The sequence below is a fragment of the Argentina silus genome (genome assembly GCF_951799395.1).
Source record: "Argentina silus genome assembly, chromosome: X".
In the NCBI taxonomy this organism is placed as follows: Eukaryota; Metazoa; Chordata; class Actinopteri; order Argentiniformes; family Argentinidae; genus Argentina; species Argentina silus.
The window spans coordinates 20,740,588-20,758,905 of NC_139653.1; the positions used below are offsets into that span (position 1 = coordinate 20,740,588).

Sequence of the window (18,318 nt, forward strand, 5' to 3'; positions counted from 1 at the left end):
ATCAGCCAATCAGCTACTGAGTCTGTTTTTTTAGCTTTGGCTCAGGCTTGGTTTCTCAACAAAAGGAGATCTGACAGTTCTGTGGAATACCAAGGATTAGATCTATTCTTAATTCTAAAGGAGGCATGTTTGTCTGCCAGAGATGTAAATATAGATGAGAAATGTGCTAGAGCCAAATTGGGGTCAGCTATGCAGCTGATAAGAGAAAGATTCAATCAATAAAGATCATGTAAAAAATGTTTTCTTCTTTTTGTAATGAATCGTGGAGCAGATTTTTGTATCCTTTCATCTCTAATACAGGCTATTGGACAGTGATCACTGATGTCATTTGAAAAAACACCACTGGATATATATTTATAAGGGAGAGAGGTGCTGGTGAGACTGCTATGGCCTGCCGCTCACTGGAGGCCTCTGGGCAGATCTGGGTGGCTTCGGGGGTGGGGCAGTAGGTGATGGAACAACTGTGGGCTGGATCGGGGGAGGGGTAGCCACTTTCAGGAGGACAGTGTAGCAGGGGGGCTGGGGTGAAGCGTCAGACTCCTGAGGAGGCTTGGTGGCACCGGTAGGAGTTGAGGATGGTGCTTGGGCCATGACCGCTGTTGTCCGGGTGGGAGAGGAATCCGAGGGGGCGTCAGGGGTTGATGGAGCCGGAGCATCATGGTCTAGAAGGTCAAAGCAGTTTGACAGCTCCACCAGGCCATCCTCAATGGGGGAAAACCTGGGGAGCGATACTCTTGGCCGCCTGCCTGGTTTGCTTCTTGTTACCTGCGACCACCAGATAGCAATGCAGTGAAGGCTGAATTACCAGTGAAGGCCAGGGAGAAAAGTATTTTAGAGGGAAGGGGTTGTAGAGCAGGCCGACAGACAAGCAGGGAGGAAGCAGGCGAGCCCTTCACCGGGCCGTACGAGAATCAAGAGAGCGGGTAATTCAAGGGTTTCTCATGTTTGGTAGCAAAAACACAACAGAGAGATTGATTTGAGTATTGATGGAATTAAAAAGGAATTCTCCCCAACAATGAGGGGTGGTATTTAGGATTTCTGATGTTAACTCTCCCTCTCTCTCTTTTTCTCTCTCCCTCTCTCAGCTCGGATATGAGTGGTGCCAGTAACACTCTTGCGAGGGAGTTCCTGACTGATGTGCACCAGCTGTGCAGCGCCGTGGCTCAGAGGGCGGAGTCACGAGAGGAGGAGGAGGAGGAGAGTCACATGGTGGCCCTGGGGGAGTACCTGGTCAGGGGGCGGGGCTTTTTGCTGCTTAGCACCTTGGACTCCATCATTGACCAGGTAAGACTGTGGCACTCACACTTGCACTATGTTTACACTGCAGCTTAAATGCAACCTATATCAGATGTTTTGGGTGAATCCAATACAGATCTGATCATTTTCTAGCTGTCTAAACAGTACAAGAAAAACACATGGAATCTGATCTTTTGAATTCCAGTTTGGACCACATACCTATGTGTTTTTTATAGGGATGTTAATTATTAACTGTTAACCACCGACTAATATCAGTTAAATTACTAATTTTGCGGTGTTATATTGGCTGATTTTGTATTTTTGTATTTAGAGAAAACAAAGAATGTGGGTTTGATAAAGGATTTGACCTTCTGTAAGTGGATTTCGTGCAATTCTAATTAGTGGGCTAGACTTGCTTCAGCAAGACTAACTATGGTTCTTGTCCATACTTATTATTATTGGGATTGCTTCAGCAAGTCCAACTTGTTTTTACTTATACTTATACTTATACTTATTATTATTATTATTATTATTATTATTATTATTATTACTGGGCTTGTTCCATTACTGTTCCACTGCTACTCTTACAATTTTAATATATTCACACCAATCCGATTTTACACCGTGAGAGGAGAGGTCTAACTCGCATTGCTATGACTTGGTTTTGATACCTATACCATAACTTTTTAAACTCTTCAGCTTTTTGTAACTCAAAAACTATATCCTTTAACATGGTGGAATGTTGATTTAGGCCAATATTCTGAAAGCCCCATTGTTCGTGTAACTGCTATGGAACTTTCAGAACTCTTGAATAAAAACAACAGGAGACCTGCGGAACACATTCTTAGAATGATTACACAACAATGGACTCTCTTGGCTACCAGTTCTACCTCACTGAAACCACTCTCAACCACTTAACCAACCAACTCTCTACCCATTCCACTGAACTATCCCAGGCTCATTCTATTCATATCAATCTATCAATATATCTTTCTATCTATAGGCAGGTCAAACCCGTTTTGATGATTTCTGGGAAATAAGATTTAAACTGTAAAACCATGATATGTTTTGGTATTTAACAATAGCATTTGCATTAGTAAACAAATATACATCTTAAACTCACTCTAAAATGACTGTTTATATCCTTAAAATAATGACTTTGATTTTACGCTTACGCTTTACACTTCCTGTTTTCTTCCCGTTCGCCTGGTCAGTTGCCCATTTTCAATACAACGGTTTTTGTTATTCAACTGTTCTGTCAATTAACAGACTTCAAATATTGGTGTCCATATCATGTTTGATTAGATTTCATTTACGTTAAACAACAACCCGAAAACGCGACAAAAAGCTTTTTTTACAACCTAGCGGCGGAGAGGTTGGAATTCCGAGTGAAGCCGTCTCGTTGAAATGAATGGAAAACTTTAATACTATTTATCAAGCTACGTTACTGTCTCCTTTCAAGAGCATTTGTTCCAATATGGCCATTTTAAGTTAATCATGAGCTCGTATATCTCATATAACTATATACTAACTTATTGTACTTTTTATTATTATTTATTCATTAGTTAAGGACCAAATGATATCTCTTTTTCCACTTTTACCCATATTGTAATATCTGAAACCAGTTCTTGTTCCCGCTTTTCAAACTAAGATTTTAACGACAGATAATCTCATGAAATTGTGGCCATGGTTATCAACAATCATGGCTTATAACCTAACCTACCGTACATGGTGGGGAGAGGGATGCAGTAGTGATGTTGCCGGCAGGAAATTGGCGTCCAGATTGCAACTTCAAATACGATTTGCATGACAGAGGTGTACATATCTATATGATCCTGCATGAATAATTGGAATGTCTTGCATGCAGCTTGAAAGTGGACACCTTTTATTAGTGACTGAAGCGACAGCACATTGACACAAGTTCGGCTGATCAGTCTATAATTTTGGCACACTGAAATGCTTACTTTGCCGCCTTCCTCTCAGCAGTGCAATATCAGGACGTAAGAATAAAAAAATACAATCATAGCACATAAGACAATAAGTGTAATAGGCAATCATGTCAAATAAAGTGAGCAATACAATACATTAATAAAAAAATAAAATAAAAATAATATTATTATTATTCAAATTATTCTGCATGCTACTCCTACAACTTTTAAGCGAGTAACACCAATCCAACTTCAACGTGCAGAGGTCTGACTTGAGTTGCTTATATTTATGTTGTTCAAACTCATTATACTTTTGAAACTTGAAGAGGCAAATTTTAACGTGGAGGTCTATGGACACCAAAAGATAACATTTTCACACCAATCCAACTGTAAAATGTGCAGACAACTCTAAACCCTGTAAACTCCAAAAAGTCTAATTATTTAGCATATTTAACATTATTTAAAAATGAAAACTGGAATTTAGCAACATACAGGAAGTTAATGACAGCCATTACATTGCCTAGCAACTAGTTTTGGATGAACAAGGAATGAGTAACTTAAGCGTCAGCACTGTGAAAAACCAAAGAATTATTGGGGTAAACAGACTGTATTTTCCAGTACCTGCAGCAGCCTCCGCATGGTCCTAAAGCCATCCCATTACCCATCCGCCTACTGTTCCAACCAATGCATTTGTATTTTTTGTGGGTTATGTCTTTTACATTTTGGGTCGGTTAGTCGAAAGCACAATTAATTGAAATGTGCATCTCTAATCCGATACAATTCTGATACCTTAGATTGGATATTTTCACCCGAAGTGATTTTTCCCCTTGGTTGGCAGCAACATTTCATACTGCTAGCAAGCTACTACTGGACAATAAAGTGCTAGTACAGGAGATTTAGCTTCATCTCACTGCAGTTACTGGAAGTTAGCCAGTAAATAAGGTGAAACGCTCATGTCAGAGAGAAGTCTAGGCTATGTTTTTCTGGCATTCTGTCAAAGTTTTTATGCTATATATTTACCTGATTTGAAGTTTAACTGTCGTACAATCATACACTGGGTCCATCATGATATGGAATAAAAGTTTAATCAACAAATACATAAACACCATCATCTTTGGAGCTCAGTTTTTTTTTTTTTTTTTCTTCTCTCAGTAATTTCTCCTTGACAACCAACCACATTCTTAAAGGGACAGCAAAATGATCACTGTGCAAGCATGTCGTTTCAGAATGAGATCTCTGTCTGAAATGAATGTGAACAGTCTGCCAAAAAAATCTGATAAGACAAAAACATCTTAGTCACTTTGCTTGCAGTGTAAACCTAGCCTTATAATCAACTCTGCTACACGCAGTACAGGCATCCATTGACATTCACACACCTAAGAGCTATGAGAATTCCTTACCCTTATTAGTACTCTAATCTCCAGAGCTTTATTCCCTGATGTATGGACATCCTCGGCTCTTTTAGCACACAGTTTCCTTTTCCATACAGTAAACTTTACATACATGTTCAAACTTTACATACATGTTCAAACTTTACACAAATGTCAAACATGTCTGTTTTGGTCATGGAGGAGAAAACATTGACATGAGATTTTCATATGGTATTTTTCTATATCTTGAAGACGATGTACCTGTATTGAATAACATTGTAAGGCGTTTTACTGTGTTGCTGTTTGCGTTGCCTGTGACAGAGTAGCAAGCTATTTAGGTGACCATCTTAACTGTTAGGAATTAGTTCCACCACAAAAGCAGATTGTTCCCGCTCTTAACTGAGACTAGGCCCTGACTGACTCCAGTGTTACATAGGCAGATATTCACCCACACTGATTCGTCAACAGCACAACAGCACGTCACCAACACAGACCAGAGAGTGCGCTGTACACAGTGTTACATTGAGCATGGCCTGCACTCCCATACCATGTGTGTGTATCTCAATTACGTTATAGTCTACTTGTCTAACATGTCTCTACAAGTGGGTGGGTGGGTGCTGCACGGCATACTGAAACTTCTGTACTTTGTCGATACTTAAAAAAAAAAAAAAAAAAAAAAAAAAGTACAGTTCTAGAATTTTAGTAACTTTTGGTACTTCTTTCAAATGTATCTCTCATGACACATGCTGATTGAGAGGAACAAATCTGTATCATCATTTGTCTGAATCTTCTTTAAAGGGCAGTAGTAAGCTAGCCCAAGCAGGCTGCTTGCGCATGCAATGGTGAGTCAGCTAATAGCCACAGCACGAGCCGCAAACCACTTGAAGCGATAGGAGAGAGACAGAAGAACGCCGCCCAATCATGGCTTCTACTTCTTTAAATGATATTATACCTCCACGTCCACAACTTGTAGCTAAAGCTTGCTCCAGAGGCCAGCTATGGGAGTACTTTTCCTACTGAGCTGATGACAAGCACAAGCCCACCGACATTACTAAACCTTTGTGCAAACAATGTTACAAAGCTGTGCAGTGCAAGGGACGCAACACCTCCAATCTGGCCAAACACCTTAGTGACAGGAAAATTATTTATCTGTATGAATAATGATGATCATAGGTCTAATGAATGTCATTTCACCCAATATTATGGCTAATATGTATCAAATTACATTTTAAAATAGTTTAGTAAGTTATGGTATCGAGTATCGTCTTGGTATAGTTTCTCATTTTGGTATCTCATATTTTGATACTAAATCTGGTATCAGTATTGAAGTCAAAATTCTGGTACTGTGTGCGTGCATGTGTTTGTGCGTGTGAGTGTATTCAATCAAGGGCATTGGTTAAATAAAATTGGCTTTTTGGCTAGGAATCAGCTCTGCCTGCCTTTTGATCCACTTCCAGTATTGATTCCTGTGCTTTGAGAGTTCTACTAGGCTCTAGAGGAAGAGAAGTGCCATGCTGCTAGGAATGCTAATACAGCCCTACAACATCAATGGTTCACAACCTTGTGAGCCTCAAAAAGGGAGGAGGAGAGACTTCTGAAACATGTACTCCTCAGAACTGATGCCAAGGCTTGCGCTCTGTCTAGCAATGCCGTGAAATCTCCCTTAAAGTCTTTACTCAAACCTGAGTTAGTCATGCAGTATGTAGCAGGTACTGGGGATAGCAACTAAATCTGGTAGACACTATGACTAGGAGCTATATACTGTAGGCATGAGGCATATGATGACTAATGTCAGATTGTGGTTACAGCCAAAGAAAGGGTAGCTAACATCCACTTTGCTGAGTGAGAAATGTAGCCTTGAGCATTGTTTAATTCATAATCCTACAAGGAGCTTTATCATTTAACGTGCCAAAAGAGTGTTTTATAAAGTAAGTGAAATGAATTACCCTCTGGCATTGGGCCACAGCTGAATAATTCAATGAAACATTCAAATTTCATGGATTTTAGCCTGTTTCAACTTCTACAGGCCCAGAAAAAATAAATTGCCCTTAATACTGTCCACTGAGCCTTTGCGCTGCATCTCTGTGTCAATGAGGGCCTTCAGGAGAGAGACCATCTGTGGAGCTGGGGTGTCGCCAGTGCCAGCTGTTTGTCTCATGTCAGCTGTGGTTTGGGACAGGGATGAGTGTCTTGTGTACAAAGTGTAGAGTTTTAAACAAAAACCTGAAAATGCCAGCCTGAGCCTGACATCAGAGAAATGTTCATGAGCTATGCTTGAAAACTCTATAAACCTATAAACAACTGTATTTATTGCACCTGCCTTTAGAACACCTTATATATTTCCAGAAATGAGCCAATAGCACTCCATAAGGCGCCGCGCAGCAAAGTTTGTTATGCTTTCAATTGATCTGACTCTTGGTCAGGTGCAGGTGAAGAGAGCATGACAGAGCAGATACACATTAAGCGAACTTTTTCCCCCACAGCCTTTAAACACCAATTCAGTAATTAGGACTGACAGAAACAGCAAGAGAATGTAAAAAGCGCTCAACACCCAAACTAAATTATTTGCATTATTTCTGTAGATAATATACTTTGTAAGTAATTGGACAGTGAAGCATTTTTTCTTCTTTTGGCTCTATACTCCAAAAGTTTGGATTTGAAATCAAACAGTTACTATGAGGTTAAAGTATAGTAAGCTTTTATTTATTTGTGTTCATATTGGTTTCACTATTTAGTAACTGAAGATGGCTACAGGACAGAGCATCACCAGAGAAGATACCCAGCGTCTGATGGGGTCAATGGGTCGCAGACCAGTTGTTGCATGCAAAGGATTGTAGACCAAATTCGAAACATGAGTGCTCAATTTGGATGTATGAATCTGTCCCATTACTTTTGGTGCCCTGATATACGGGGACTATGTATTAAAAGTGTTGTCATTTTTAAATGGTGAAACCAATATGTATACAAATACCGTCAAATAAAAGCTAAGAATATCTATTTTAACCTGATAGTAATTGATTCCAAACGTTTAGTATAGAGCCAAAAGAAGAAAAAATGCTTAATGTCCCATTACGTCATAAGTATTGGAAAGAGGAAGCATTTTGTCTTCTTTTAGCTCTATACTTAAACAGTTTTTAAACAATTAATATGGGGTCAAAGTAGAGGTTCTCAGCTTTAATTCAATGTTTTTTTTCTTTCAGATTGGTTTCACCATTTTGAAAATACACAATTTTCAACAAACAATTTTTTTAAACAAACTCCCCCTATTTCAGGGCTCCAAATCTCAAAGTGAGATTGACTTGGCCACTCCACAACTTTCCACTTTTTGGCCTTGAAAAACTATGCCATACTGCTGTTTATAGTCAGTGTCTTGTATGATGCACTGACCAGTGAGATTGGAAGCAGTTACTCGTACTTCAGCAGACAAGATGTTTCTATACACTTAAGAATTCATTCTGGTCTTGGGGGTCATTTTGGGGGTTTTGTAAATTTTGGTGAAGAAGTGTAGAAGTCTTCCTTGGCCTACAAGGCCATTTGCGATTACTGAGCTCACCAGTGTTTTTCATCTTTTGGATGATGTTCCGAACTGTTGTTGGCAAACACAAGGTTTTGGATATATTTATGATAGTTTATTTCTCATTTCTCAGCCAAATAATGGCTTCCTTGCAGTGACAACTATGGTTTTCATGTTGACAGACACCAATAGCAAACGGAAGGAAAACGTAAAGACTAGAATCAATACTAGACATTCACAGCTCTCTTATGCCTGCACAAATGATGTGACGTAACACACCTGACTAACCAGAAACACCTGTCAAGCCCATTTTCCACTGTATCTCTTAGATATACACTCACCTAGCCACTTTATTAGCTACACCTTGCTAGTACCGGGTTGGACCCCCTTTTCCCTTCAGAACTGCCTTAATTCTTTGTGGCATAGATTCAACAAGGTGCTGGAAACATTCCTCAGAGATTTCGGTCCATATTGACATGATAGCATCACACAGTTGCTGCAGATTTGTCGGCTGCACATCCATGATGCGAGTCTCCCGTTCCACCACATCCCAAAGGTGCTCTATTAGATTGAGATCTGGTGACTGGAGGCCATTGGAGTACAGTGAACTCATTGTCATGTTCAAGAAACCAGTTTGAGATGATGTGAGCTTTGTGACATGGCTCGTTATCCTGCTGGAAGTAGCCATCAGAAGATGGGTACACTGTGGTCATAAAGGGATGGACATGGTCAGCAACAATACTCAGGTAGGCTGTGGCGTTTAAACAATGCTCAATTGGTACTAAGGGGCCTAAAGTGTGCCAAGAAAATATCCCCCACACCATTACACCACCACCACCAGCCTGAACCGTTGATACAAGGCAGGATGGATCCATGCTTTCATGTTGTTTACGCCAAATTCTGACCCTACCATCTGAATGTTGCAGCAGAAATCGAGACTCATCAGACCAGGCAATGTTTTTCCAATCTTCTATTGTCCAATTTTGGTGAGCCTGTGCTAATTGTAGCCTCAGTTTCCTGTTCTTAGCTGACAGGAGTGGCACTCGGTGTGGTCTTCTGCTGCTGTAGGCCATCTGCTTCAAGGTTCGACGTGTTGTGCGTTCAGAGATGGACTTCTGCATACCTTGGTTGTAACGAGTGGTTATTTGAGTTACTGTTGCCTTTCTATCATCTCAAACCAGTCTGGCCATTCTCCTCTGACCTCTGGCATCAACAAGGCATTTTCACCTAGAGAACTGCCACTCACTGGATATTTTCTCTTTTTTGGACCATTCTCTGTAAACCCTAGAGATGGTTGTGCATGAAAATCCCAGTAGATCAGCAGTTTCTGAAATACTCAGACCAGCCCATCTGGCACCAACAACCATGCCACGTTCAAAGTCACTTAAATCACCATTCTTCCCCATTCTGATGCTTGGTTTGAACTTCAGCAGGTCGTCTTGACTATGTCTACATGCCTAAATGCAATGAGTTGCTGCCATGTGATTGGCTGATTAGATATTTGCGTTAACGAGCAGTTGAACAGGTGCACCTAATGAAGTGGCCGGTGAGTGTGTATATAGCCTAAAGGAAAATAACAACAACAAAAACATTTAATTGAAGGTGCTACTGCTGTGCATCTATGATTAGAGCAGAGGGAGAGAGAGCAGTAAGCGCTGCAAGTTATCACACAGCCATGCAATATAATATTAAAACGTTTTTATACACAGTTCTGTTGCAGCAAACCTGGCAAAACCTGGCATGTGTCGGAAAATCAGGCCATGCCCTGCTGCAGCCTGTTGGATTTGGGCTGAAATTTAAAACTTGAACACAGTGTCATCTGCACTGATTCTTTACTACTCATGCTGGAATTACAGTTCCTCCCCCTTCCTTATCCCTGATGAGTGTGTGCAAGGAATGATGTGTAGTTGCTATGTTTCTCTTCCCATCTCTCACGCCATCCCTCCTCTTCCTCTGAGATGAGGAAAGTGATGATTCAGTACTAGCTCACCAACATTTTCTGTTAGTAAGCAGTGACATGGCACCTCTGCATTGCAAGGGCCATTCACTTTGTTATTCAATGGGCAGACCATGCGAGCCCCCCTCCCCATTGTTTTTGGGGCTTGTGGTAGTGGCAGGGCATGTGTCGTAGTGAACGGCAGCCCTGTGCATCTGATAGCTTGGGTTCATCCAGTACAGCAACCCGCCATCTTATTTGCTTTTAATTCACACATGAAGGAGCGCATTCTCTCTCCCCTGTGAGGAATGAACTGAAGAGAGGTCAGAGGAACTGGTATTTAGGGAAAGGCTGTCACACAGGTGCCACATTGCCTACACTGACACTCACATTGTCTGACGGTAAATCAAGAAAGAAGAGAAAGCCCATCTAAAGAAAGCCCTTAAGTTGTATTTTTTCCTGGATTGTTCATTCTTTATGTATTCTATGTAGCCTTCTGTTTTCACTTCACTTTTTTTTTTTCTTTTTTTTTTTTGCACTTGAATGAATTGCATTTTGTCCTATGATTTGTGAGAATTTAGATAAAAAAAGCTAAGTCTTAAAATAACTCTCTCTGAGTCTTGGTGGGAGGGCTGTGATATGATTTCAGAGGGCGTGAGCAGAGAGAGGGGGAGAATATTCTAGATAACTGAGTGTATGTGCGGTCCCACTCACAGGAGCTGACCTGTAGGGAGGAGCTGCTCACTCTGCTGTTGTCGTTGCTGCCACTGGTCTGGAAGATCCCTGTACAGGAGGAGAAAGCCCCAGGTCAGTCCTGAACCAACACACACCTTACACCAGCTGCTACACACACTGTGTTGCTGCTATCACACCTCTACACTGCTACACCCCTACACAGCCTCTATAACACACACCTTGCACCTGCTATAACATCACTATAACACCTTATGAGTAGATGTATATTACAACCACACTTTATGAACACAACACCATTTTTTTTATTTAACATAGTCAAAAACACCAACATACTAATAGTCTTGCAGAGACCTCACACACCTGAGTCACATATACATGACACAGCTAATTTATATGACTCTCGGACATTGTTTGCTGTTCATTATCATCCTGTATTATTAAATTCTGCCCAACTAGCACTGCAGACATAACATGTTTTAGTACTTTATTTTTTTTACAGCAGCATGAAAGCTCTCCTTTATGGGTCTGATTCAACTTAATTCATTTGTCAATTTAATTAATTGAAAAATATATTATTCAATAGATTTGTATAGCATAGCTCTAAAGAATGTGTAACTCTGGTCTTCCAGTCTTACTTTCCATTTGCATTGCTCAATGGCTGATGTGTACAGGTGAAATGCCCTTTGATAAAGCAGGCTATGAAATATACAGTATGGCTAGTTTGCCCATTGTTTTATGGCTTTGGCTGTGAACTGTCTGTGTGATGCACTTATCAAATGACTCATTATTTGTAATAATATGTTTTTCTCAGTGTGGAAACTCAATCCCCACTGTAGACAATGTGCCGTGGTCTTTTTAGATGACAATATTTAACTTGTTTACCAGCCTATTGTAAGCATGGGTGTCACCTTGTTTAAGGGTACAGCTGTTATTGTAAAAACAAAAACTGTTATATAACAGAGTAGTGGGTACAGTTGCTGATTGACCCCAGGATGGCACTGGAATTTAGTGTTGACATGCTAATCCTTTCTGACATGGACCTCATACATTGTTGCTTTATTAGTTCCTATATATGAGCACTGTATCAGTTTCTAACAGACTTTGATTAGCCCAGGGGTGCCCGACCCTCCTCCTGGAGAGCTACCCTCCTGTAGGTTTTCACTCCAACCCTAATTTTGTACACCTGATTTTACTAATTAGCTGCTCATCAAGACCTTGATTATTGAATCAGGTGTGCTACAGTAGGTTAGGGTTGGAGTGAAAGCCTACAGGAGGTTAGCAGCCAGATTAGTCCTTCTCATGTAAATTGCTTTTAGATTCTCAATTTATCACTCTTAATATGAAGTATTTTTTCTTTTCCAAAGATACAGTTTATGTGAGAGGCAATCATATCCTTCAGACTTCATATTGACATATAATTCTCAATAAGATCCTAACACCTTACAACACCTTAAAACAACTCGCAGTGCTCCCTTTTCACATGGTATGACTTGGTGTGTATAGTTGCCTCTGTATAGCGTCATCTGCTATTCCAGACAAGCAACAGGAGTCCTGCGGGGCATTTTGTTTGTGGTGGCTTCAAAGCCTACTATTGATTTATCAAAGCCATTGATTTTCTGGACCGCCCAATTGTCTTGTTTCCGAGGTCGTTAATCAGGTGCTGATAAAAAGGTAACACTGGGTACCAGCAAGGTTCTAGAATAATCCACCATCACATTTTACTATGCTGACTGAGGTGTTTTGTTTTGACAGATTTCACCTTGCCGTCTCTGCTGGAAGTGTTCCTGAGTCGGGAGGTGAAGTCTGTCCCTCTCAGAGCAGGGCAAGAGAAGGCTGGCACAGATGCACAGAACTCTTGGAAGCGGTCACATGGTGGCAGTAGTGGCACCTGGAAGTTGCGGCGATCGCGCAGGGCCACTCAGCGATACTCTGTGAGGGATGCACGAAAGTCTCAGCTCTCCACCTCTGACTCAGACGCCAACACTGACGACAAAGCCATCGTTGGTGGGGCACGGAATCGGCGGTCCCAGGGTTCAACCATCCGTGTGAGCTGCCAACACCATCGCTCAGAGGCTCCCACTACCCCTGACACCATGAGTGCACTCTTCCCCCATCCCCGGACCTTTGCATCCCAAACGCTGGACACTGAGACACTGACTGACCCCGCCGCCATGTCCATCTTCAACCGCATGGAGAATTCCCCCTTTGATCTCTGCCATGTTTTGCTGTCGCTGCTTGAGAAGGTCTGTAAGTTTGATATGAGCATAAACCACAACCCAGGCCTGGCAGTCAGTGTGGTTCCAACTCTCACAGAGATCCTGACTGAGTTTGGAGATTGCTGTGGGCCAGGGGTAGGAGGAGGTGGCACAGGGATGGAGGAGCTCGCGGGAGGCTGGACAGAAGAGCCTATAGCCCTCGTCCAGAGGATGCTCCTACGCACCATTCTGCACCTGATGTCTGTGGATGTCGGTCAGAGTGAGGCTCTTCCTGACAGCCTGCGGCGGAGCCTGACTGACCTCCTCAGAGCCACCCTGAAGATCCGCAGCTGCCTGGAGAGGCAGGCAGACCCCTTCGCCCCACGACCCAAGAAGACCCTGCAGGAGGTGCAGGATGATTTCTCCTTCTCCCGCTACCGCCACCGGGCCTTGCTGCTGCCTGAGCTGCTGGAAGGGGTGCTGCAGGTGCTGCTGGGCAGCCTCCAGGCCTCCACCCCCAACCCCTTCTTCTTCAGCCAGGCCCTGGAGCTGGTTCATGAGTTTGTGCAGCACCGTGGCCTGGAGCTGTTTGAGGCCACAGCACTACAGTTGGAGGGTTTGGGCAGGGCGAGGGACTCTGAGGTGGGGGGCGAGGCTGCAGAGAGGCTGCGTGGCCTCATCGCTGGGGTCCTCAAGATCGTCAGTGCTGTCAAGAAGGCCAAGTCAGAGCAGCTGCATCAGTCTGTGTGTGCTAGGCGACGCCACCGCCGCTGTGAGTACTCACATTTTCTGCATCACCACCGAGACCTCTCTGGCCTGCCCGTCTCTGCCTTCAAGCAGGCAGCTCGACGCAACCCCTTTGAGGAGGATGGAGAGGGTAAGGAGGGGTTGCAAGGGGAGGTGGTGCGCTACCCTGAGCGCTGCTGCTGCCTGGCTGCCTGTGCTCACCAGTGTCTGCGGCTGCTCCAGCGGCTCTCCCCCAGCGGCCCCGCTGTGCTGCAGGTTCTGGCTGGGGTGCAGGCTGTGGGGATCTGCTGTTGCATGGACCCCCGCTCGGTGGTGGGACCACTGCTGCATGCCTTCCAGACTCCAGGCCTGCGCAGCTACCAGTCACATGTGCTGAGTGTCTTGAGCAGACTGATCCTGGACCAACTAGGCGGGGGGCAGCCCTCAGAGAAGGCCAAGCTGGCCTCCTGCAACATCTGCACTCTGGACAGCAGCCAGCTACCTGGGCTGGAGGAGACACTGCAGCAGGGTGAGCCTGCTGCCACCTCTCCCAGCCCGTCTTACCGCTCCCAGGGAATCCTGCCCAGTGGAGGGGGGGCAGAGGACATGCTGTGGAAGTGGGATGCCCTGGAGGCCTACCAGGAGCTGGTGTTTGGCGAGGATTGGCAGCTGAGTCAACAGATTGCTGGCCACATTTGCCACCTGACCCTGCGGGGCAATGCTGTGGTACAGTGGCAACTCTACACACACATCTTCAACCCTGTGCTTCAGAGAGGGGTGGAGCTGGCCCACCATGCTCAACAGCTGGGTGTGTCCACTGTCTGCACTCAGGTCTGCAGCTACCACACCCAGTGCCTGCCTCTCGAGGTTCTGCTCGTATACCTGCAAACATTACCTACCCTGCTCAAGTCAAGGTGAGGCCATCTGTTCTTCATTTGCCCTTTCTCATCTCTGTAAACTGTAAACTCAGTGTTTGACTCACTGCTAATCCATTCTGAAATAGTTTGTCATCAGATCTGTTTCTCTGAGTCATTGCTAATTGATGCTGTTGCATTATTAACAACAGCCTTGCTGTTCAGGCTAGACAGCGGTTTACTGACCGCCTATATACAGTGCCCTTCGTAATTATTGACACAGCGAAGCATTTTTTATTCTTTTGGCTCTATACTCAAACAATTACTGAGGTTCAAGTATATATTCTCATATTTTATTTGAGGGTATTTGTGTACATATTGGTTTCACCATTTAGAAAATAAATGTCTATACATAGTCCCCCTATTTCATTGCACCAAAAGTATTGCACTGTATTTGGCTGCAAATCCTGCAAGGAATACTGCCTGAATTCCCAATGTGACCCATTGACCCCATCAGATGCTGGGTAACCTTGCTCTACCTGTCCCCCACCAAAAGCAGACTTGTATACACGGAAAATTATGTTTGGGTCATTTTTTAGACAACAAATCTTTGAGCATGCTTGAATCGTGCCACCTGAATTATTGTTTTGCCCCTTTACATTGAATGTTGAGTGAGACTCATGGATTTACATTCCAATATATTTTTGCTCGTATTCCTTTCTCGCAGGGTAATCCGAGACCTGTTCCTCAGCTGTAATGGCCTGAATCAAGTGACAGAACTCATCTACCTGGACCAGACACGCTCTTGGGCACTAAAGGTTTTTGAAACACTGATACTGGGTGTTGGGGACCAGCAGGCAGATGGTGCACTACAGGAGCTTGAGAATGCTGAAGCCCAGGAGAGGGAGGTTGTCCTGGGTCTGGCAGAGGAGCTGGGGTCCCGGGGGGCCGGAGATGCACCCCAGAGCCTTAGCAAGTTCTACGAGGGCCTGAAGGAGGCTTGTCCCCGCAGGAGGAGTCGTAGTGGGCCAGGGCGCAGCCGGGGAGAGACTCACCTCAATACTATCAACCTCTTCCTCTGTGTGGCCTTCCTCTGTGTCAGCAAGGAGGCAGACTCAGACCGTGACTCAGCCAACGACTCTGAGGACACGTCAGGCTATGACAGCACGGCCAGTGAGCCCCTGGGTGGGCGGTTGCCCTGCCTGTCCCCAGACAGTGTGGCACTGCCCTCCAAAGAGCAGGTGCGGCGGGCAGCAGACGTGTGGTCAGTGTGTCGCTGGATCTACTTGGCCAGCCCAGTCTTCCAGAGACAGTTCTTCAGGCTGGGCGGCCTGGATGTCTGCTCCCGCCTCATGGCCATGGTGATCCAGAAGCTCACCTCCAAGACCAAAGACGGGAAGACCAAGAAGAAGAGAGATGGGAAGGGCAAGGCCAGCCCATCGCACCCTGACTCCCCTGCCCCTGCCTTGGCTCTAGTTGACCCAGGCTCTACCTCACTGGGGCAGAAGGAGACCTTCCAGGACCCGGCTGACACTCTCAACGTAGGGCAGGCTGAGGGCAAGGGGAAAGACCCAGCTAGGAGGTTGGAGGAGGAGTGGCCACTGCAGAGTATCCGTCTCCTTGAGGCCCTGTTGGCTATCTGTCTGCACAGTGCTAACTCAGCCCTTCAGAGAATTGAACCTGAGCTCTCCTTTCAGGTATCTACTTCCACCAGACAACAATCTGTCTTGTACAATCAGCACTACAGTAAGCATAATAATTAACCACCCTGTAACATTTTGACTCAAAACTGAACTGACGTTTTCCCCTGCAGCTCCAGTCAGTAGAGGAGACCCTGTGTGAGGTGAGGGACCAGCTCTCTCGTTCCGGTGTCGTCAACTCTGACCTGGCTGTGCCGCTCTTTGACTCATTGCTGAGGGTGGCTCTGGCAGAGGTGGGCTCCAGCCCCGACCCCCCAGAGGAGAAGCCTGAGAGAGTAAGCCCTCACTAGGGAAGAGTACCACTGTGCTCTGGAATGGAGGATGGACTGAATTAAACATAAACTAGTACTATGTAGAATGAAGGCCCTGGAGGTGTGTGAACAAAAAAAGTCATCCTTCAGTCTAACTGGTTTAAGGGGTTTATGTTATGTGCATTTGTGTTTCTTCTGACATCTTTCAAAGCCTAGTTTATGAGGTTGTTGTGGGAGATGGAGTTGGACAAATTTTGACATCTTGGATGAAATTGTTTCACGAGGCAAGGACATTATGACAGTAAGGAGGACTAAATGATGTAAAATTATAATAATTTGTTCTCTGCTTCATCATCTGACTCTTTGGCTGTAGTTCTCATTGAAACACTGCTTTGTTGCCTGGCACTGGGTGTCTCTGTCTGTAAACCTAAGATATGTTTTTCCCCAGTCTTACCATGCCTGTCTGATTAAGCTTGTTCCAATATTGAGGATTTAGATGTTTATATAATGGATTTATGCTTCAATGATCCCTATTTCTGTGGAGCTTATGTCTTTCTCAGTGCATGCTTTGGTCTAAGGAATTCATTTTACAGTCATGAGTTTATGTGCCGTAAAGCTCGAAGATTAGGATTTATACACCTGATTCAATCACACAGCTACAGTACAGTTTATATCAGGGATCTTGTGTATTGCAGTACTGTTCCAGTCTGATTCTTAAAAGCAGTTAACAGTTAAGTGTGTGTGTGTGAGTGTGTGTGTGAGAGTGTGTGTCTGTGTGTGTGCGCGCATACGCGTGTCTAAACACCTTAGGGAACATGAGGTTGTGTGAATGCCTTGTTAGTCAGCTGATACAGGTCTTATGACATACATCTTGTCTTTTTTCTATTTGTTCAGTTTCTTGAAAACATACAATATAAGACAAATACTGTTCTGTTGTAAAGGATAGCTCTGCCTGTGTTAGCCTAACTACAGGCGTTTGTGTTAGTGTTACATGGGATTTTGAATTGATACTAGTAGACCACTGGAAATGGTAGCCAGAGTGGTTTGGATTTAATGTCTCTTAGAACTTTTGATGTTTGTAGAGGAGGAGCAACACCATTCTCTCTCTCTTTCTCTCTGTGTGACTATGTCAGAAGTTGCAAGTGGGAGTGGAGAGTGTGGCCCCAGCAGGGGATCTGTCTGAAGACGTAGACGAGGTGCAGGGCTGTGGCGTTCGCCCCCTGGGAGAGGAGGAGGGATACGACGCTGACAGTGAGAGCAACCCTGAGGACATGACAAAGCAAGAAGAAGGTACGACAACACACACACAGTAACTGGCTATGTCATGCCTTGGATATTTGATGCATCGTCACATGATGCTGTGGAAGTTAGTTCAGTTGTGCACTGTTATGGTGTGTGTATTCTGTACATCTCAAGCTCATGTTTCAAAGTTCACAAATGGTAGTATTAGGAGATTTAGAATAACAAGAACAACTCCTGGCACATAGTACGTAGTCTCACACCCAGAGTAGTATAATAAAGAAACAGTTAAAAACAGCTTTAATTGAAGCAAGCCCAAACTGGTTACAGGGTTAACAAGAGTAGGGATTGGCTGCCATCAGACGATAACTGAGTTGTACACTAACTGTACATATCAAGCCTACTGTAGTGCAATACATTGTTGCCTTGAATAGCGTTTGCTCTTTATTTGCAGCCCTTTTCTCATCCAGAAAACTCCCCCTCACTAAGACTCATTCATGTGCTTAGTCTTTGGCAGTTGTTTATGTAATAAAAACAGCAGTGAATTTATGTGAACTTGATAGATTGTAGGGTCATGTTTATTTGCCTTAACCTCTAAAAGCAGGGACTACTGTAGTCTTGGGAAAGCCTGAGCAGTGACTATCCACATTGAGATATTTATATATTGACACTA

At 43.9% G+C, this 18,318-nt stretch overlaps 1 protein-coding gene across 1 annotated transcript in view; it reads left to right on the forward strand.

The window, feature by feature from the left end:
- lyst (lysosomal trafficking regulator) overlaps positions 1-18,318 on the forward strand; it is a 61,862-nt gene that overhangs the window by 14,891 nt on the left and 28,653 nt on the right. The window contains exons 3-8 of the mRNA XM_083694841.1: positions 1,086-1,284; positions 10,701-10,791; positions 12,433-14,515; positions 15,183-16,152; positions 16,269-16,430; positions 17,540-17,696. Coding sequence (XP_083550967.1) covers positions 1,086-1,284; positions 10,701-10,791; positions 12,433-14,515; positions 15,183-16,152; positions 16,269-16,430; positions 17,540-17,696 — 3,662 coding nt within the window. The remainder of the gene's footprint in view (positions 1-1,085; positions 1,285-10,700; positions 10,792-12,432; positions 14,516-15,182; positions 16,153-16,268; positions 16,431-17,539; positions 17,697-18,318) is intronic.